Source organism: Myotis nattereri (genome assembly GCF_964212035.1).
Source record: "Myotis nattereri genome assembly, chromosome: 5".
NCBI classification, from domain to species: Eukaryota; Metazoa; Chordata; class Mammalia; order Chiroptera; family Vespertilionidae; genus Myotis; species Myotis nattereri.
The window spans coordinates 17,973,107-17,992,913 of NC_138080.1; the positions used below are offsets into that span (position 1 = coordinate 17,973,107).

Sequence of the window (19,807 nt, forward strand, 5' to 3'; positions counted from 1 at the left end):
CGGTGATGTGTGTGAGCCCCCGCTCGGGTCGCCCCCCCTCGGTGCGTTCGGCTGCGCCTCCGCCTTCGGAATGGCCTGCGCCCCCGGTCGCCGGCTGGAAGTCCCTCCCTCCACCCCCCTCCGTTCTCCACGTTGGGTCCCCAGCTGCCGGTGGGCAGTGCGTCTTGGAATCGGGCCTGGAGCTACCCGAACCTTCACGCTTCGGGCGGCCAGAAACCCTCCTTGGAGTCCAACTTCGATCCAGTGGCCTTAGGCCATCGGAGCGGCTGGAAGTCCCAGAATCTCCCCTTTACGGCGGTCAGCGGGAAGTCCCGCTCCCCGTCCGCCCTCCGCCCCTCCCGCCTGCGGCCGCCCCGAGCCTGCCCCCGCGCGGCGCACAGAGGAGGCGAGGCCAGGAGGTGGTGGGATGTGTGTTTATTGGGGCACGTCCAGGCCGCGCGGGCACGGGCAGCGGTCACAGCGCCGCCACGCAGTCGGTGCCCGTGTACCCCGGCAGACGCAGCGCGAACTTGCGGCGCACGTCGTCGGGCACGAACCGGCCAGCCACGAAGTGGTGGCGCCCGGAGAAGCGGCCAGCGCAGCGCTTGGGCGCACCCAGTGACACCAGCACGTCGGGCCGCAGGCCGTCCTCGGAGTCTTCGCCGGTCTCCGCATCCCAGCCTGAGGGAGGAGGGGAGGGAGGGGAGATCAGGAGCTGGGAAGGGTGCTCACCCTCAGAGGAGCGTCCCAGCTTCTGCTTTCTGACAGTGTCTTGATCAGACCTGCCTCCCCAAAGAATGGAGCCTCCACCCTCAGACCAGTCTCCTTCCCTCATTGGAGATGTTTTCCCTCCCCCTCTGGCCAGAGCCCTCATACTTCTCTGTCCCTCCTCCCACCCTGCTACCCAATCGTCCTCCTCCATCTGATTCAGCCTCTGCCTGCAGACTGCATCATTTCCAGCTGCTGCCCTTTCCTGGTCAGACCCGTGCCTCTTCTGGCGTCTATCCCCACACCTCCCTTCCTATCAATCCTGAGCTTCCCTGCTTAGACTAGAACCTCTTTCCACCCAGACTTCCCAGGCAGCCTCCACTCTCTGGCCAGATCCCCACTCAAAGGACAGACTTTTTTCCTCCATCCGCAAGCAAGCCTCTCCTATGTGACCTCCTTGCCCCAGGTTCTTGCCTCTGACAGGAAGTGCCTCCTTCCCCACCCAACTTGAGCACTGATCCTCCACCCTCTGCCCAGTACTCCTCCCTCTGATCTGCCACCTCTGCCTCACCCTCATGCTGTATCTTGCCTTTTTACTTGGCAAGACCACACCACCTTACTCATTGGTTCATAGCCTCTGCTACCTCTGAAATGAACCTCCACCTTCAGACGAGGAGCTTTGCCTTCTCTCCTGCCTCTGACTGGAGTCTGGAACCATTAACTAAAGGCCTCTCCCCTCTGACTTTAATCTGTCCTTCTATGATCCTAGCCTCCACCCTCATACCAGACAGCCCACCTCCTCATAGCCACCCCACCCCACCCCTGCTCTTCAGCACCCTGCTGAGATGGCCCTGAGGTCTTGCAAGCCAGGGGATGTCCCTCGGAGTTCGGCCACCCCCTGTGAAGGGTCCGGCTGGCCAGCAGCTGTTTGTTCCGTCTGCCCATGGCCTAATGGCTCCAACAGGCATAGGGCGGCGGCCAGGACGGGCGAGGCCTTTGCTGAGTGAGCTCACGTCTGCCTGGTGACTGGGCCAGGGTGGGCATTGGGCACATTGGGCTGAGCGTGGTGGGGAGGGGATGCAGGATCACCTGGGCAACAACCTCAGTGTCCCCATCTGAGGGATGGACATGGCCCTCTGCCATACCCAGGGTGCACAATCCACCCCCAAGGAAACTGAGGCTCAGAGTAGGCAGACAAACTGGGTCACAAAAGCTGGAGAACAGGGGCCCCCCAGATCTCCCAGGCCCTGACGCACCCCCCTCCACCTGGCATGCCTGAGGGAATGTCCAGGCTCACGAGGGGGATGGACAGCAGCTTGAGTGTGGCCAGCGCACGCGTGCAGGGGCCCCCGACCTCCCGGGGCTCCACGCCAGGGCCCAGCACAGCATCCACCACCAGCCCGTAGGCGTCATTGATGAGCTGGACCTGGGAGGGAAGGCGAGGTGAGGGGCAGCCCTGGAGCACCATCCCCCACCTGCCCCTTGTTGTCAAGGAGTGCTGACCTCTGTGGGCAGATAGGACAGGAAGGGGATGTCCATCTTCTCACACTGGGTGGTCAGGTCCTGGTGCAGCGGGTCCAGTGAACGTGTGGGGTAGAAGATGCTCGGTTCATACTCCTGGGGGGGGGCGGGAAGGGGGCAGGAAAGGGTCAGTGTGGGGGCTGCTCAAGCTTTTAGGGGCTCTGCCAAGCCTCCAGACCTGGTACCAGGCAGCAGTACCTGGGGCAAGCACTGGGCTTATTCTGTAACTTGTCCAGTCTCAATGTTCCCCTGGAACACTACCAAGAGGAGGAAGTGACTTCTGCAGGGACAGAATGGGGAGTGACTCTGGGACACCAAGGGGGTCCTTGCTACTCACAAACACCCGCAGGTGCCGGGCACAGACCAGCCCTACCGCCCCATTCTGCTCCGGTCCGCACACGACCAGCACCGTCTTCTGCTTCCGGGAGAGAGCAGGCAAGGGGAACACCTGGGAGGGGCACAGCAAAGGCAAAGCTTGGAATCCCTCCTTGACCAGGTGGGGAAATTGAGGCCCAGGGAGAGGAAGGGACGCGGCTTGGGAGCAATATGGGAGAGGGGCTGGGCCACTCGGGGCCTCAGTTTCCTCCTCGGAGACGCAGAGGAGCTGCCAAGCCAGAACAGGAAAGCGTGTCTCCAGCCACCATTGAGAGCCCGGGAGCCTGGACTGTGGTTTGTTTATTCTCGGCCTGAGTTGCAGACATTCTTCCACCTTTTTCCACTGCCGTGGCTTCCTCTCCCCCACCCATTTTCCAGGCCCCCCCAGAGGCCCCATAGTTGGTGGGGAGGTACTTTTCCAACCTGCCATGCCCTGCCTCTCTCCCGCTGCCTCCTTCCACTGGCCTGTCTTCACCTCCCTGTCTCTCTCTCTCAGACTCCGTCTTTGTGGGCCTGTGCATCCCTCTCTCTCTCTCTAATACAGCAGTTAAGCGTGCTGGTGGTAGAGTCCCAGCCTACCCTGACTCTGTCATCGGCCCCCTCTCCTCTCCCAGCCTCGTTTGCCTCTTATTATATAGAAGCTTGGACAGTCTCATGGGGCCTCTCCCTGACTCCACCGGGCCTGGCCATATTCTAACCTTCAACCACACAGAGGGGAACTTATTCCATTTTTCAGTCTCCTCCCCAAGGTCTGAGGTCCTGACTGACACTGACCAGGCCTGCAACCCATAACACCAGAGTCAGGGAGGGTGACACTGGCTGACTGGCTGAGACCAAGGGGCTTCTGGATGTACTTGGGGCTTTCAGGGCAAAAATGAGACGAGTTTACTACACTGGCTTTGCTTCAGTGGCTTAGATTTTCTCCATTTCTTTCTCTTTTGGGCACCTCACTCAGGATATGTTTCATTTGGAAATAAAAACATTTAAGTAAAAAAAAATTGAGTTCACATAGAGAAAAATATTGAGTTTTAAAAAAATATACAGTGGTAATAAGAAGAGAAAAAGAGGGGAAGAGGAGAAGGATTATATACTGGAGCCCTGACTATTGGGCATTTTTCTAAGGAGTTTGTTTATTAACTGGTGTCAGTTTATTATTCTTGTTCAGAGGTAACTTGGGGCAAAGCACCGGATAGTAGTATTATTGTTGCTATAATTTGCCAGTTCGTTGCAGACACCTCAAGGGTTTGCCCCAGAGCCAGACACAGCTATGCTTCCCAATCCCTGGGCCTTGGGGGTCATGCAGCTAGAATAGATCTTGGCTCTGGTAGGCTGGTCGTCTGGCTGGGGTCAAGGTCAAAGGGCAGGGGTTAGGTACCTTGGTCACAGCCACAGCACTAGCATGGCCACATAACTCCACCAGCTGCTGCCGCCCAAAACGATAATCCTCCAGCAGCTCCCGTTCCAGAGCAGCTGCCTCCTCCGTGCTGGGGGACAGAGTTGGGAGAGACGCTTAGAGACACAGAGAGATGGAGGCAGAGGCTCATATGGAGGCAGAAATGTCCCACCAATGTCCCGAGCCAGTCTCTGGTGCTCCCCCTCCCCCAACCCCAATCTGTTTCCCCATCCGATGCGCAAGCGATTGAATGGAACCGGGCTGGCAGCTGGAGGTTTGAGCCGAAGCCTGGTGCGCGGCGCCCTCTGGTGGGCGAGGAAGCACGTGGTGGCGCATGTTGGTTCTGTTCTTCCTACGCACGGAGGACTGAGTCCCACCCAGAGGCCCCAGCCCCCAAGGTGGAGGAACCCAGGAGGAGGCATGGAGCCTGAAGGACTGATGGGGGCGCTGGGTGGACTTCAAGCAGAGGAAGTCACTGACTGAGCTCCAGGACACTGGAGGGTACTGGCTGGACTGGGAGCGGGGGGCGGGGGACTGAGGGAGGTGTGTGAAGGCTGCAGAGGCGTTTGACAGCTCGCTTAGGGAGGTGGGATGTGACCCTCTTCAAAGATAGTTGTAAAACTCAAATAATTGTGCCTGGGGAGATGGAGCCAACTCGCTTGAGACAAAACCCTACTACGGAGTTGGCTTGCTGGTGACTGGGGTCTATTTCATCTTTCCAAGCCTTGCTTCCTCTGCAAAAGCGAAGGTGGGATGGGCTCGATTAATTTTAAGGGCCAATTCAAAATGCAAATGTGGAGCCCCTTGTTCAAAATTAAGAATTTCAAGATGGTGATGGCAGAGTGTTAAACCAAGTGTTGGGCACTTCTAACAGCAGGGACCAAGGTGGCTGGCCCTTGCTTAAGGGCCTTCCAAAGGGCCTGGACTTGGTGGTGGCAGAGAGGGAGAGCTGGCTTTGAAGACCAGGTGTTCCTCATTCCAGAATCGGCATGGGCAGCTGGCAGGACCTTCCTGCTGGGGAGTAGCATCTACCCCCAGTTCGGCACACCCTAGAGAGGGTAATAACAACAACAATAATAGAACTAGGGCCCTACCGGGTTTGGCTCAGTGGCTAGAGCCTCGGCCTGTAAGGGTCCTGTGTTCGATTCCAATCAAGGGCACATGTCCCAGTTGCAGGCTCAGTCCCCAGTAGGGGGCGTGCAGGAGGCAGTCAATCAATGATTCTCATCATTGATGTTCCAAACTCTCTCTCCCTCTCTCTTCCTCTCTGAAATCAATAAAAACATATCTAAAAAAATAAGAAAAATAAAAAGCACATGCAATTAAAATAATAATAATAATAGCAATAGAACTAGGCCCAGAGAGTTGGAAAAACAACTCAGAGAAGCCAAGAGGGTGGCCCCTGGTCATGCCAGAAGAGTGGGGAAACAGACTTCCACCTTTGGTGTCTGTCTGCAGAGCCACGAACAGAGTATGAACAAAGCAGCAGCAGGAGATCTACACATGGGGCAGGAGTTTGGGATGAATCCCAGATCTCCTCCTTCATTCCGTGAGTAGGAAAACCACAACCTTCCAGCCAATTTTGCAGTGTGAATAGGCCAAGCAAGCAGGAGGGGCAGAGGTGGGAAATGAGGACTGCTGTGGGATGGGGAGTCAGGGAAGGCTTCCTGGAGGAGCTGGCCTGGTACACGATGGTAGATAATCCAGGTGGCAAGAACATCAAGGGCCAAGGCCTCTTGGTGGAAGAGCTTGGCAGGTTCGAGGGACAGGAGAGAGACCAGTGTGGCTGGAGCAGTGAGAGAAACAGAATACATACTTTGGGGTCCCACGTAGATGGGGGAGATGAAGGCTGAGGGCAGGGAGGTCACATGCCCTGAGATGGCAGCAGAGCCAGATTCAACCCCTAACTTGTCTTTAGCCAATGTCAGATGAAGTCGAAGTACCAGGTGGGAAAGGAGTTCACGGTGGGGCTAAATAAGAGCAAACCCATCCCTGGCATGGAAGGCCAGGCCAGCTCCTGGGAAGGGTGTTCGGGAACATGGCTTATTTCTCCACCTTCATCTTGTGACAGCTCTGCCTGCAGCCCTCACAGGAGAGTGGGAGAGTGGGATGAGAAGGGTGGAGGATCACCCATTCCTCTTCTTCCTCTGTCCCAAAGCTTTGATCTCATCTCCATTTGGAAAATTATCTTCCTGGCTCACCAGTCATTAGAGCAGGGGTGGGCAAACTTTTTGACTCGAGGGCCACAATGGGTTCTTAAACTGGACCGGAGGGCCGGGACGAAAGCATGGATGGAGTGTTTGTGTGAACTAATATAAATTCAAAGTAAACATCATTACATAAAAGGGTACGGTCTTTTTTTTCAATAGTTTTATTCATTTCAAACGGGCCGGATCCGGCCCGCGGGCCGTACTTTGCCCACGGCTGCATTAGAGTGATAATGGGGAGTCCATAGGAAGAGGGTGGTCTAGGCTAGGATCCTGAGGTGGAGGCTATGGGTAGGGTATGAGTGGGAATCAGGGCAGAGCCATGTGGGACCAGGGGTAGGGGGAGGCACCTCAGTTATGAGAGTTCCTCTTGTCCCCCCAGCCTACCCGCCAGATGAGAAGGAATTCGAGGCCCAGGATTTCCCGCCAGCCCCAGAAGGGCTGAGGTGACCTGGTTTCAAAGGGAATTTCCAGAAATGCTTCCAGGAGGGGGCTCTTTTGTTTCTTGTTTCTTTCTTTCTTTCTTTTAATATATTTTATTGATTTCAGAGAGGAAGGAAGGAGAGAGAGAAACATCAATGATGAGAATCATTGATTGGCTGCCTCCTATACCCACCACACTGGGAATGGAACTGTGACCTCTGGGTTCATAGGTTGATGCTCAATCACTGAGCCACGCGAGCCAGGCTGGAGGGGTCTCTTTTGGACGTGAAGCCACGAGGCCAGGATGACCATGCCAGATCTTCCCTGTGCTCCCGGCTCCGTCTGCTTCTCTCCACCCTCTTGTCTCTTCTCACCAGCCTGCCACTACTGCCCACCAGGCTGCCAACAGCAGTCTCCTGCCCCCCAAACTCCACACCACCTAAGACGCGGGCTTTGAAAATTTGAATACCAGATCATATCATGCCGTTGCAAACCTTCTTAAGGCTCCCCAGTATTCAGAGAATATTTAAATTCCTCATCATACCTACATGCCCCCCATTATGTCTCTAAACTCATTGCCTCCTCTCCCCTAATTCACTAGGTTCTACCACCACCCACCCCACAGAGCCCCATCACTCTTCAATTGGCATTTGAGGTGCTCCACTGTCCCCCATGCCAGATGAGGCCATTGCTTATATCTGGAACATTCATCTCTCCCTGCCTGAGATGTGCTGGGTGTTACAGCTGAATCTGGATAGCAGCCAGAATCTGGACATCTGACAATATCTGCCCTGAGAAGAGAAACTGATCAATGGGCAGACTTCTGTGAAATGAATCTGGCTTTCTCCAGCCCTGCTTGGTGTCCCCTCTCACACAGGATGACTCAGAACAAGGTGAGACTGCCATAGCTGCTGGCTCCAGACCCCCAAGTGGCCCAGGTGTTCAAAAATCGCCCTAGCCTTGGCTCAGGCAGTGGCTCCCCTCCTGAGACCTGTTTCCTTGTCTAGACAAGGTAGTAATAGCAGGGGGATCACCATGGGGGGTGGGGGGGAGGTAAGCATTTGAGGAGCTGAGAGTAAGAGTTGAGATGGGGGCTCCAGGGTACCTGGGAGATGGAAAGGGGAGGTGGGCCCGGGTGGGGTAAAGGGTATGGAGGAGCAAGTAGCAGTGATGATGAATAATTCATGGAGCGGGTTTGCTGCGACTGCCATTTCCCTGGCAATGCAGCGTCAAAGGCGGGAAGCGGCAGGCTGTCTCCAGTGAAAGGCGGGGTGGGCCTCGGATTCCCCCGCCCCGGCCCGCTCCCAGCCATGCTCCTTTCCCCATTACCCGCCTTGGCCGTGCCCCTTCCCCACACAGGGTCCCGGTATCCCTATCCCCGCTGACCTGAGGAAACGCCGATCCTCGGGCGCCTCCGTCGGGTCTCGGCTGGCCGCACCGATCATGGCCAAGGTGAGCCTGTGCGGGCAGCGGCAGCCGGGCAGGCACCGTTTTTAAAGCCTATCCCTCAGCAGGCCCCGCCCACTCCCACCCGCCAATCAAGAGGCGCCGTGAAGGCGCTTTGCTAGGGCACTGGTCGCTGGTCGCAGGCGGACTTAACTCTTTTGTGGCAGAAGCACAGCTGCTGGCGGGATGTAAGGACGCCCAGATGCCCTTGAAGTCTGGAGGGGCAGAGTTGGGTCGTGATGGGTCGGTCACACCTGCTATGGGTCCCGGCCTGGGAGTAGGGGACACGCCTCTGCCGCCTGCCCCTGCCCCCGCTCCTCTCCAGGCCCCTATCCATCCCTGGAGGGGTGGGCTGCAGTCAAGCAGAATTTCAGCAGAGGTAGGGCAGTCAAGGCATATTTTGGAATCCAGGGCTGGTAGTGGATCCAGGGGAAGCTTATGTGTGTTTTTTAAGGCCACCCAGCTTGGCGTTTTCTGCTGAATTTCCAGGCCTAGTCCCTGAGTCCCCACATGGCGTGTGACCCAGTGGAGCCCTCCCTCCCCCAGTCACTCAGTCCTTGGGACACAGGCAGGCAGGTCTCCAGAACATTTATTCACTCCATGGGCAGGGCGCGAGGTCCAGCGTCCTTCCCTACGTGTACCAGACGAAGCCATAGGTGGCGTTGACAATCTCCTCATTGGTGCGCAGTCCATACAGCTCACCCATTATGGGGGGCACCCAGCGCATTGTGTGGAACACAGACTCGCCCACCTGAGGGGGAAGCAGGTACAGGTGGGGGTACTGGCCACTGTGTCAGAAGCTGCTGCCTTCCTCACCTCAATCCCAGCACCCACTGCCTCTCTCGGCTTCAAAGAGGTTTTCTGTGGAAGGCTGCACTTCTGCAGTGGCCTAGACCCTTGCCCTCCCTACAGGGGACCCACCTTCCAGTTGGGCACATCCTTCATGATGATGGCCTCCTCCTCCAGGTTCTCCCGAAGCATCTGCAGGACCCTGTAAGGATGAAGTGGGAGGTGGGGACAGCCCTGAGTACCCCAAGGGACCCCTGCCTAATGCACCTATTAGACCCCCCTCCCTCACTCCCCCTCCAATCATCTCCTGCCACTTCCAACTCTGCACACATTGACCTCTTTCTTTCCTTTCCTCTCCCTGGCAAACTTTTTTTTAAAATATATTTTTACTAGAGGCCCTATGCACGAAATTCGTGCATGGGTAGGGTCCCTAGGCCTGGCTGGCAATCAGGGCCAATCTGCAGGGCAATGGGGGGGCCCCCCGCTGGCAACCGCCTTGGCTGGCCTGGGGCCTGCAGGCTGGGGTCAGCTCCTGCATTGAGTGTCTGCCCCCTGGTGGTCATTGCACATCAAAGCGACCGGTCATTCTGCCATTCAGTAGATTTGCATATTAGGCTTTTATTATATAGGATTGATTTCAGAGAGGAAGGGAGAAGGAGAGAGAGATAGAAACATCAATGATGAGAGAAATCATCGATCGGCTGCCTCCTGCATGCCCCACACTGGGGATCAAGTCCACAACCTGGGCGTATGCCCTGATAGGAAATCGAACCAGTGACCTCCTGGTCGATGCTCAACCATTGAACCACGCCAGCTTAGCTCCCTGGCAAACTCTTACTATTCTCCTGCCCAGCCCCAACACCCCCTTCTTGCAGAAAAGCCTTCCCGTTCACCCCCTTGGTCTCCACTTTGTCTAGGGCCCTCTCCAAGGATGACAGCAGTTTGTGTGCAAGGATGCAGCTGCCAGTCCCCATGTGCATTTTGGCTGTGTCCCCAAGCCGCAAGCTGGGGCACTCAGGCCTATGACCTCCAGACCCTGGTGGTCTTACCTTCGGTCCTTCTCTGCCTGCAACAGCGGCATCAGTGCAATGCGGGCCTCAAAGTCCTCGATCTGCAAGCGCCTGTGAAACCCCAAAACCAATACTTGGATCAGATTAGGGTGGGTAGGGAGGGAGGCAGATGATGTGGCCCCTGGACATTCAGGGTGATGCACGGGGATGGTGGCTGCGGGAGAGGCGAGCAAGCAGGATAGAGCTTGGACACTAGGCTCCGTCCACCAGGAGCCCGAGATGGGGAACTCAGCAAGCGCAGGCGTTGGTCCACAAGATTGCTGGCTTCACATTTTCTTTTCAATTAAAGAACTTTTTTTTTTTTTTAATCCTAAAAATAGCCCAAGTCTGTAACTGCAGTGAAGGAAGGGAAGTGTTCATCATGGGGTTATGGGCCTCACAAAACCATGTCCCCTTCATCTCAAAATAACATTGGGGCATTCTTCTTCTCCCTGCTTTTCAGCATCTTCCAAGCCCCAGCCCTGCCTGTGCTAGGGGGTGGGGAGAGCGAGCCATGTTGTGTCCCAGGGAGTAGCCTCTGGACATATCCCCTCATCACCAGAAATCTTACAGAGGCACAAGGAAGGGGTAGATGAACTTCAACCCCTCTCCTGGCCCCAATCCCCAGGCTACTGCCCCCATCACAGCCACACTGTGGTCACTACTGTGTCCCCCTAGGAGGCTGGGCCTGGTTTTGCTTGTCCAACACAGGGGCCCTAGCATCCAGCACCCATCAGGTGCTCCTGAGTATACTCAATAATGTGGAGCACCCTCCACGAGCTGAGCCTTCTCTAGCACCATCCTCAGAGATTCCTGGCCGAGTCGGGGATGCTAAGGACATATGACAGAGCCCAGCCAGTCAGAGGCTAATGACAAGGAGCCACCTGGCAGGGAATCAGATGAGCTCAGAGGTGACTGGAGTCTGAATTGAGGCCATGGTAGGTCTTGGCCCCTCAGACCCTGCATGGCTGGCATGGCCACCGTCTTGCATGATCTGCTTTCCATGCCCCCATATCATTATTGCCTGGTTACCATGGACAACCTGGACACCCTCGAGTCCCCAGTGGCAGAGGCTAAAGGGGTGCCTGGTGAACACCTGGAGGCAAGCTCTTTGCTTACTAGTCAATCATTAAAGGTAAAATCCAAAAATGGATTTGCTGGGTCCCCAAGACCTGGGGGTTGATGAGGGGCCCCAGTGTATACCAAGTCCACAGGCACATGCCCACCCTCACCTGCACGGGGCCTACCTGCGTTCACGATTCCACTTCATCATACTCCAGTGCCCAAAGATCATGGCCCCAATGCCCAGCGCGAACATGCTGTAGCCTGTGGGGAGAGGAGCACCAGCTCAGCACCTGCATGCTGAACAGGCTACCCTGGTCATTTCTTCTCATGAGGCATATCCACTCGCTATACAAATAACCCCAGAAATACAGACGATGGAGAGGGTGAGAGTGCCCTGACCCCCTCCCAGAGATGGCTCGCATTTCTTCAGACTATTTTTTTCTCTGTGGAATGTCCACTGGCCTGCTTCCTTGGACACCCCCTCTTCCACAGCTGCAGACCACTCTCTATCATGTCTGCAGGCAGGGGACACCAAAGAAGCCTCAGCTTCTCTCTCATAGGCAAGACTGTGGCAGCAGCACCACCTCTGCCCCCATGCTGGGGTTTCTGGAAGGTATAGATTGGGCAGGGACTGCAGGAGGACTCAAAGGTCTATGTTTATGGTTGGATGGCCCTGGCAGCGCAATCTTCCTGGAGATTGTCTGGTTCCTAGTCAGCCAGCCAGCCCCTCAAAGATGGTTGATGGTTCCAGCTCCATGGTAGCTCCCAGCTGCCTGGGCCACCTCCTTGCATGCTGCTCACAGGGCCTTCCTTGTGAACGCAGGTAGGCCCCTGTGCAAGGCTGTCAGAGGCAGGCTGTGCCCTTCAGGGGTTGCCACCCGCCCTGGCCTCCTGGGTGCTGCTCCTGGCCCAGCAGGGTAGACACCCACCCCCTGTCCAAACCCAAGGGAACAGGCTGCCATGAATATTTACTGAGCTCCAGCAGGCATCCACTGTAATCCTGACTGACAGGTTGTGGGCCTGCTAGGGTCTTCAGGGAGTCCCAGACACCTGGGGCCTGGCTGGCCCCGTACCCCCCCCCATCTTTCGAGCATGGTCTCTTCTCTGGCCGGGCCTCCAGGCTGCTGTGACAAATGGACAAGCTCAGCTAGGTCAATCTCCAGTCAACACCTAGTAAAGGTCTAGTAAGCAAAGGACGATGCCGCTCCCTGGGCCTCATGGGGAGGAGAGGGGGTGGGGAGGGTGTCTTTCTTTTTCACCTCAGTTGGGACATAAGCCTCATCAGGCACCTCTGCTGGACCTGGAGATACATGAGAAACTGGCTCCATATTTTTCCCCCTAGTTCAACTTGTTAAAAACACCAGCTCAGGTCAGTGAGGCGCTCTAGAGCAGCGGTCGCCAACCTTTCACACCTCTCGGACCACCAGTGGTCCACTGGTGGCGACCCCTGCTCTAGAGACAGGACCCCTCCCAGCACACTCGACAGTTGGCCACCAGTGGAAAGCGTTTCATCAGGGCTGCCTCATTCTTTACAACAGCTGCAGAAAGGCCCAGAGGCCTCCCCTTCTGACCTCACCCCAGGGACAGACCTAGACAGTCTATGAAAATCCTTTGCCACCATACCTGGCACCCAAGTGTGAGTCCATCTGCAAGATAAGTTCCAGGACTCAGGATGCCTTTATGATGACACAGCTCTAACTCATCTCTTCCTCACTAAGGGCTACAAGGCCCAGACCCCAGGCCCTGGGCAGGTGATGTCTGTGCTTCTGGAGCTGCCAGTATGATGGGAAAGGCCAAGGAGTGGCATGCCCAGAAGGGTGTGTGGACCATGGGCAACCAAGACTGAAATAAATGGAAACACATCCTGTGTTTATGGATCAGAACTTAATTTAACATTCTGTTCAGATGGCAGCACTCTCCAAAATGAGGTAGATTCAACACAGGCCTCCTTAGAATCCCAACCCATCCCCCCCAATCTGACAGAAATTGACTAGCATCGTGAAATTCACATGGAAATGCAAGGGAACAGAATAACCAAAACAATTCTGAAAAAGAAGAACAAAATATGAGGACTCACACTTCACAATTTCAAAACTTATCACACAGCTGTGTGTACTGAACAGCGTGGCACTGGCATAAGGACAGACATGTATATCGCTGGCAAAGAGCTGGGAGTCCAGAAATAAACCCTCACATTTATGGTCAATTGAATTTGTCCAAGGGTGCCAAGACAACTCAATGGGGAAAGAATAGTCTTTTCAGCAAATTGGACAACTGGACAGCCACATGCAAAAGAATAGTGTCCTCCTTCCTACTCCCATCCACACAAAAAAATAACTCAAAATTGATCAAAGACTTTGATGTAAAAAACTAAAACGATAAAACTCAGAAAACAGAGGAGTCAGTCTCTGTGACCTTGGATGAGACAATGGTTTCTTAGATGAAACACCAGAAGCACAAGAGACAAAAGAAAAAAATTGATGAATTGGACTTCACTGAAATAAAAAACTTTTGTGCTGCAAATGAGACCATTAATGAGCTGACAAGGCAACCCACAGAATGGGAGGAAGTATTTGCAAATCATATAGCTGATAAAGCAGCGGTTCTCAACCTGTGGGTCGCGACCCCTTTGGCGGTCGAAAGACCCTTTCACAGGGGTCACCTAAGACCATTCCGCATATCAGATTTTTACATTACGATTCATAACAGTAGCAACATTATAGCTATGAAGTAGCAACGAAAATAATTTTATGGTTGGGTCACAACATGAGGAACTGTATTTAAAGGGCCAGAAGAGAACCACTGTGATAAAGGAATGGTATCCAAAATATATAAAGAACCATGAAATCTCAACTATAGCCCAGCATGCTCAGTGGTTCAAACCGATGAACCAGGAGGTTCCGGTTTGATTCCTCGTCAGGGGTCAGGAGTCAGGGCTTGATCCCCAGTGTGGGGCATGCAAGAGGCAGCCCATCAATGATTCTCTCTCATCAATGATGTTTCTCTCTCTCTCCCCCCTCTCTCTTCCTCTCTGAAATCAGCAAAAATATATTTATAAAAAAACCACACTCAATGATAAAAAGATGAATAACCCAATTTTAAAATGTGTAAATGATTTAGACATTTCTCTAAGGAAGCTATACAAATGGCCAGTAAACACAAGAAAAATGCTCAATACTATTAGTCACCAAGGAAATGCAAATTAAAACCACAATGAAATACCATCTGGGATGGTGAGACTCAAAAAAATAATAAATAATTAGTGTTGTTCAGATGTGAAGAAATTTGAACTCCCAGATACTGCAGATGGGAACATAAAATGGTATAGCCAAAGTGGAAAACAGTTCGGTAGTTCCTTAAAATGTGAAATGTGGAGTCACCATAACCCAGCAATGACATTCCCAGGTGAAATTTCACCTAAGAGAAATGAAACATATGCCACATAGACACTCTTACACACATGTTCACAGCAGCACTGCTCACAACAGGAGAAAAGCAGAAACACAAATGTGGCCCATCAATACAAGATCATTACTCATCCATAAAAGGAATGAAGCACGGACACATGCTACATGATCATTAAAAACGCCATGCTGAGAGTTTGGCTGAGAGACTGCAGGGGGAGAGAGAGTGGGGATTTTGGGGAGGAAGTGGGGGGGACCCCCTTCTGAGTTCTGGCCTCTCCTGAGGCCCTGAGTAGTGCAGCCACCCCAGTATCCCCCTCCCCCCCAAAAACACACCATGCTGAAAGAAACCAGACACAAAAGGATACATTGTGAATGATTTCATTAATATGAAATGTCCAGAAGAGGCAAATCCATAAAGACAGAAAGCAGATTAGAGGTTGTCAGGGGAGTGGAGAGAGGAGCTAGGTGTGAGAGATGAGGAGAAGTGGGGGTAGCTGTCACTTTAGGAGCAGCAGGGATTAAAGGCAGCCTGAGCCAGCTTGGCATGCTCAGGGATGCTGGTGGTGAGTGGTCCAGGGAAAGAGGTGCCAGGCTTGGGGCCACAGTGCCAGGCTCAAAAGAGGCAAGGCTAGAGGAGGCCCATGACAACAGAGGATGAGGGAGGGTACAGGACAGAGCACAGGGTCTTTGCACTTGCTGTTCCATCCATCTGAGGAACTCCTCCTCAGAGAGGTCACTCAGGCCCTCCCTAGCAAAACAGGTCTTGGTTAACCTAGACCCCACCACTCACTACAACAGGAAATTCAGGCGTGACATGACAGTGAATTCAAGACAAGGCCCACAGCCATGTGCACACTCAACAGTTAATGAATGAATGCAAGAGCATATGCAAAGACCACACCAACGGAAGGGGTATCTTCCTCACACCTCTGCAGCCAGGAAATACTGGGGTGGGTTTGTATGTGTTACAATGAAAGTCATGTAAAAGGGATGTGATTAGGAGACCCAACTCCAGGCAATGGCATTTAGAGCCCGCTGCAGTATGAATAGGAAGAGGATTAGTATAAAGGTATAAAGCAGTGGTTCTCAACCTTCCTAATGCCACGACCCTTTAATACAGTTCATGTTGTGGTGACCCCCAATTTCATTGTTACAAATTGAACATAATTAAAGCATAGCGATTAATCACAAAAACGATATGTAATTATATATGTGTTTTCCAATGTTCTTAGGCGACCCCTGTGAAAGGGTCGTTCAACCCCTAAAGGGGTCGTGACCCACAGGTTGAGAACCCCTGGTACAAAGAGTGTGTCAGTAGGTAAAAAAAAAAAAAAAAAAAAAAGATGCCGAGTGGGGAGGGCCCAAGGAGACCCAAGGGCTGGTCACACAGACCTTATGCAGCACATCTGAGGGGTGCACTGGCCTGGTTGTTATGACTCAGATTCGTTCAATGTGCTCTAGGATGAGTTGAGTACCCATGTGGTGTCAAATCTATCTTTAACCTATTTTTGTATGGCCCTCCGACTAAGAACACTTTTAGATTTGTAAACAGCTGTTAAAAAAAAAAAAAAAAAGCAGCAGCAGTGGATAGAGACAATCTGGCCAATAAAGCATAAAATATTTATCTGGCCCTAATCGGTTTGGCTCAGTGGATAGATCATCGGCCTGTGGACTCAAGGGTCCCAGGTTCGATGCCGGTCAAGGGCATGTACCTTGGTTGCGGGCACATCCCCAGTAGGGGGTGTGCAGGAGGCAACTGATGGGTGTTTCTCTCTCATCGATGTTTCTAACTCTCTATCCCTCTCCCTTCCTCTCTGTAAAAAATCAATAAAATATATTTATATAAAAAAAAATTTATCTGGCTCTTTATAGAAAAAGTTTGCCAATCTCTGTTCTGGGATACATAAAAGCCAAGGGGAGGGGAAGGGCTTGAATTACCAATAGACAACTTTTCTACCGCCTGAATTATTTTTTTTACTATGCCCATGAATTTTTTTATTAAAGCATAATATGCAGATTTAAAAAAATATTTTTATTGATTTCAGAGAGGAAGGGAGAGAGAGAGATGGAAACATCAATGATGAGAGATAATCATTGGCTGCCTCCTGCACGCCCACACTGGGATGGAGCCCCAACCTGGACACGTGCCCTTGACCGGAATCGAACCTGGGACCTTTCAGTCCATAGGCCGACGGTCTAGCCATTGGGCCAAACCGGCTAGGGCTATATGCAGATTTTAATGTATTCACAATTAACTTGTTTTAAATTTCTTTGTATTTCTTTGTTAATCCTGGGTGTGAAGTATGAGCATCTTTTACTTTCTCTCTTACATTTTTCTGTGATGAACCCAACAAAAATTTTTTTAAACATTTTTTTTATTGATTTCAGAGAGGAAGGGAGAGGGAGAGAGAGAGACAGAAACATCCATGATGAGAGAAAATCATTGATGGGCTGCCTCCTAAACGCCCCACACTGGGGACCCAGCCGCAACCCTGGCAGGTGCCCTGACCCGAATGGAACTGTGACCTCCTGGTTAATGCGTCGACTGCTCAACCACTAGTGACACTGGCCAGGCACGAATTTTAAAATGTTACTTAAAACGTTTGGAAAACTTAAGAATACATATTCCTGGGACATCCTCCGAGTGAGGAGCACCAGCGAGGAACCACCACAAAGAACATCTTTTAAACCCCTTCGGTGTTCCGGGTTTTGGCCGCAGCTTGTTCTGGGTGGCCCTGCGGGTGAGGTCGCAGCCTCTCGGGCCTCAGTTTTTCCAGCTGTAAAACAGAAGCGTGGCCCAGGGCTAGGGGTTCAGGCCAAACTAACCTCAATTTAACCCACTGTGAAAAGGAAATCATTACCAGGACCGACTTCTGGGCTGTTAGGAGGAGAAATGAAAGGAATTGGTAATCGCTCGACAAATTACAGCAGTTATCGTTACCACGGACGCTGTGTATACCCAGACTCCGCCTCTCCGCGCCCCGCAGGTAGACTGAGGCCTGTCAGCCTCCCCAGCGCCCGCCCCCGCCGCGGCGCTCGGGAGGCCCCGACCCTGACACCACGGCGCAGACGGACACTGACCCGACAGTCCCCGGCGCGGAAGGTTCCGTTTGTAGTCGATGGGGCCGTAGCCCCCGGGCGGGGGCATGTCCTGCTTCACCTTCGAGGCCGCCATGGTCGCAGTGCTTTGTACTTCCGGTCGCTGGCGGAAGTGACGTAGCCGGAGATCGCCGCCATGATGAATGTGGCGGAAGCGGTCGCGCAGGTCCCGGGTGGGGCCAGGGAACCCAGGACGCTAGCGTAGCGATCCTACTGCGCGGGAGAACTCTGGCTACGACGCCCGGCTGCAGCCGAAGAATCCGCATTTCTTCTCCCGGACGAGGCGTGGCTCAGCCGGTGTGGACGCCTGGAGCCCGTGGGGTCGCCCAGGTTCTTGCATCAAAGGACTTCCCTTTCACCTTCCCTCTGGGGCGATGCGCAGGGCACTCAAGCTCCGGAGGGAGACAGGCCACCGAGCTAAGCCCCCTTACCCGTTTCCCCCCCTCTGGGTCTGTGCTCCACGTAGTCAAGGCTTGGTACAAGTAGCCGGGTGGGGGCGGCGGCTGCTCAAATTTGGACTCGCAAGGAGCCACCCACCCCTGGCACAGATTCTGCTCCTTGGCGGTGGTCGGGAGCCCTTGGAAGTAGTAGCCTCTCATCAGGAACTGATTATGAGTCATAAAGCCCTAGGGCCTTGGAGGGTCCATCCCGAGGCGGGGTGACGCCCGCGGGGGCCCCCACCCCGAGGTAGGGTGACGCCCGCAGTCACTTCACAAGGCAGAAATTGTTACCTGGGTAATAAAAGGCACCGCGGCGGCGGGAACCCGGGAGTGGGCACATGGGGGTGCGGGTGTGCAGGTGCCAAGCGCCATGGGTTAGGCCCGAGATCGGAGTCCGGCCGCCCCCCGACAGCAGCCGCCTCCTGCTCCCCGTGCGCCCCAGGCGCCACCATGTCGGGCGACAAACTCCTGAGCGAACTCGGCTATAAGCTGGGTCGCACGATAGGTGAGGGCAGTTACTCCAAGGTGAAGGTGGCCACGTCCAAGAAGTACAAGGGAACGGTGGCCATCAAGGTGGTGGACCGGCGGCGCGCACCGCCTGACTTCGTCAACAAGTTCCTGCCCCGCGAGCTGTCCATCCTTCGAGGCGTGCGGCACCCGCATATTGTGCACGTCTTCGAGTTCATCGAGGTGTGCAACGGGAAGCTGTACATCGTGATGGAGGCAGCCGCCACGGATCTGCTCCAGGCCGTGCAGCGCAACGGGCGCATCCCCGGGGGGCAGGCCCGCGACCTCTTCGCACAAATCGCTGGCGCCGTGCGCTACCTGCACGACCACCACCTGGTGCACCGCGACCTCAAGTGCGAAAACGTGCTGCTGAGCCCTGACGAGCGCCGCGTCAAGCTCACCGACTTTGGCTTCGGCCGCCAGGCTCACGGCTACCCTGACCTGAGCACCACCTACTGCGGCTCAGCAGCCTACGCATCGCCGGAGGTTCTCCTGGGCATCCCCTATGACCCCAAGAAGTACGACGTGTGGAGCCTAGGCGTCGTGCTCTACGTCATGGTCACCGGGTGCATGCCCTTCGATGACTCAGACATCGCTGGCCTGCCCCGGCGCCAAAAGCGCGGCGTCCTCTACCCCGACGGCCTCGAGCTGTCGGAGCGCTGCAAGTCACTGATCACTGAATTGCTGCAGTTCAGCCCGTCGGCCAGACCCTCGGCGGGCCAGGTAGCGCGCAACGGCTGGCTGCGCACCGGGGACTCCGCCTAACCCGGAATTCCCACATACCCGCCGCCCCTAGCACTGCGCAAGCGCGGCCACACGCGAGAAGCGCGCTTCCAGAGTCCCGCGAAGCCGCCGCGCACCAATGCGCATGCGTCCTTTCCCCTTTCCTTCTTTCTCCACGGCGGGGGCCACAGTGGCCCCTGTTTGGAATCTAGTTCCTCCTCCACGAACCGGAGAGCACATGCGCGTCCTCGATTCCCCCGCAAGAAGGCCCCGGGAGGGGGCGAGACCAGAGGATGCTGAAGCAATGCGCCTGCGCAGACGGAGCGACTGCTCTGCGGTCGGAGGAGGCTGCCAGGTAGAGCTGCCCACTAGGGGACGCACGCTGAGTGCATCCGTTCCCAGCCTGCCTCGCAGGCCGCCGCGGGACGGCGCGCCCCGGGGCGCCACCCGCGTTGTAATTTGCAATAAACTCGCTCTACCTCGCACCTGGCTCTAGCAATGCCGCCCTTTTACGGAGCGGGGAGAGGGGGTCGCTCCCCGGAAGGCAGGCGCGGGCGCCCCTTTTTAGAGAAAGGTTAAGGTTCTTGCTCCAGTTCTCAAAAGGGAGTTGTGGGATTCGAACCCGTACATTTGGGGATCCCCCAGCCTGGGAAGAGTCGAAGGGACTTTGACTTTG

At 54.6% G+C, this 19,807-nt stretch overlaps 3 protein-coding genes across 5 annotated transcripts; 1 reads left to right on the forward strand and 2 right to left on the reverse strand.

The window, feature by feature from the left end:
* Window positions 1–397: 397 nt before the first annotated feature.
* YJEFN3 (YjeF N-terminal domain containing 3) lies at window positions 398–8,629 on the reverse strand. 3 transcript variants are annotated; one of them, XM_081091608.1, is made up of 6 exons: window positions 7,993–8,629; window positions 3,959–4,067; window positions 2,546–2,656; window positions 2,191–2,304; window positions 1,963–2,113; window positions 398–660 (listed from the first exon to the last, which is right to left on the reverse strand). In XM_081091608.1, the coding sequence occupies exons 1-6, from the start codon at window positions 8,049–8,051 to the stop codon at window positions 455–457; spliced, it is 750 nt and encodes a 249-aa protein (XP_080947734.1). In that variant the 5' UTR covers window positions 8,052–8,629; the 3' UTR covers window positions 398–454. The 3 variants fall into 3 exon arrangements, with proteins under 3 accessions (XP_080947734.1, XP_080947735.1, XP_080947736.1); XM_081091609.1 differs by having other exon boundaries at window positions 2,191–2,250; window positions 7,993–8,561; XM_081091610.1 differs by lacking the exon at window positions 1,963–2,113 and having other exon boundaries at window positions 7,993–8,624.
* Window positions 8,624–17,618, reverse strand: NDUFA13 (NADH:ubiquinone oxidoreductase subunit A13). The gene is made up of 5 exons (XM_081091611.1): window positions 17,444–17,618; window positions 11,138–11,216; window positions 9,891–9,962; window positions 8,974–9,043; window positions 8,624–8,803 (listed from the first exon to the last, which is right to left on the reverse strand). Exons 1-5 carry the CDS (start codon window positions 17,535–17,537, stop codon window positions 8,684–8,686), a joined length of 435 nt encoding a protein of 144 aa, XP_080947737.1. The 5' UTR covers window positions 17,538–17,618; the 3' UTR covers window positions 8,624–8,683.
* A 733-nt stretch (window positions 17,619–18,351) lies between these two features.
* On the forward strand, window positions 18,352–19,173 carry TSSK6 (testis specific serine kinase 6; the record flags this gene model as incomplete). Its single annotated transcript, XM_081091607.1, has 1 exon — window positions 18,352–19,173. The coding sequence occupies one exon, from the start codon at window positions 18,352–18,354 to the stop codon at window positions 19,171–19,173; it is 822 nt and encodes a 273-aa protein (XP_080947733.1).
* Between the last annotated feature and the right edge of the window lie 634 nt (window positions 19,174–19,807).

Excerpts from the sequence above, each read along its gene's own strand:
- YJEFN3 (XM_081091608.1), bottom strand. The coding sequence starts at position 8,051 with ATGATCGGTGCGGCCAGCCGAGACCCGACGGAGGCGCCCGAGGATCGG. Across the intron at positions 4,068-7,992 it reads GAGGATCGGCGTTTCCTCAG|CACGGAGGAGGCAGCTGCTC; the intron begins GTCAGCGGGGAT and ends TCTGTCCCCCAG. Across the intron at positions 661-1,962 it reads GAGCCTGGACATTCCCTCAG|GCTGGGATGCGGAGACCGGC; the intron begins GCATGCCAGGTG and ends CTCCTCCCTCAG.
- NDUFA13 (XM_081091611.1), bottom strand. The coding sequence starts at position 17,537 with ATGGCGGCCTCGAAGGTGAAGCAGGACATGCCCCCGCCCGGGGGCTAC. Across the intron at positions 9,044-9,890 it reads CAGGCAGAGAAGGACCGAAG|GGTCCTGCAGATGCTTCGGG; the intron begins GTAAGACCACCA and ends TCATCCTTACAG. Across the intron at positions 8,804-8,973 it reads AGGATGTGCCCAACTGGAAG|GTGGGCGAGTCTGTGTTCCA; the intron begins GTGGGTCCCCTG and ends CTTCCCCCTCAG.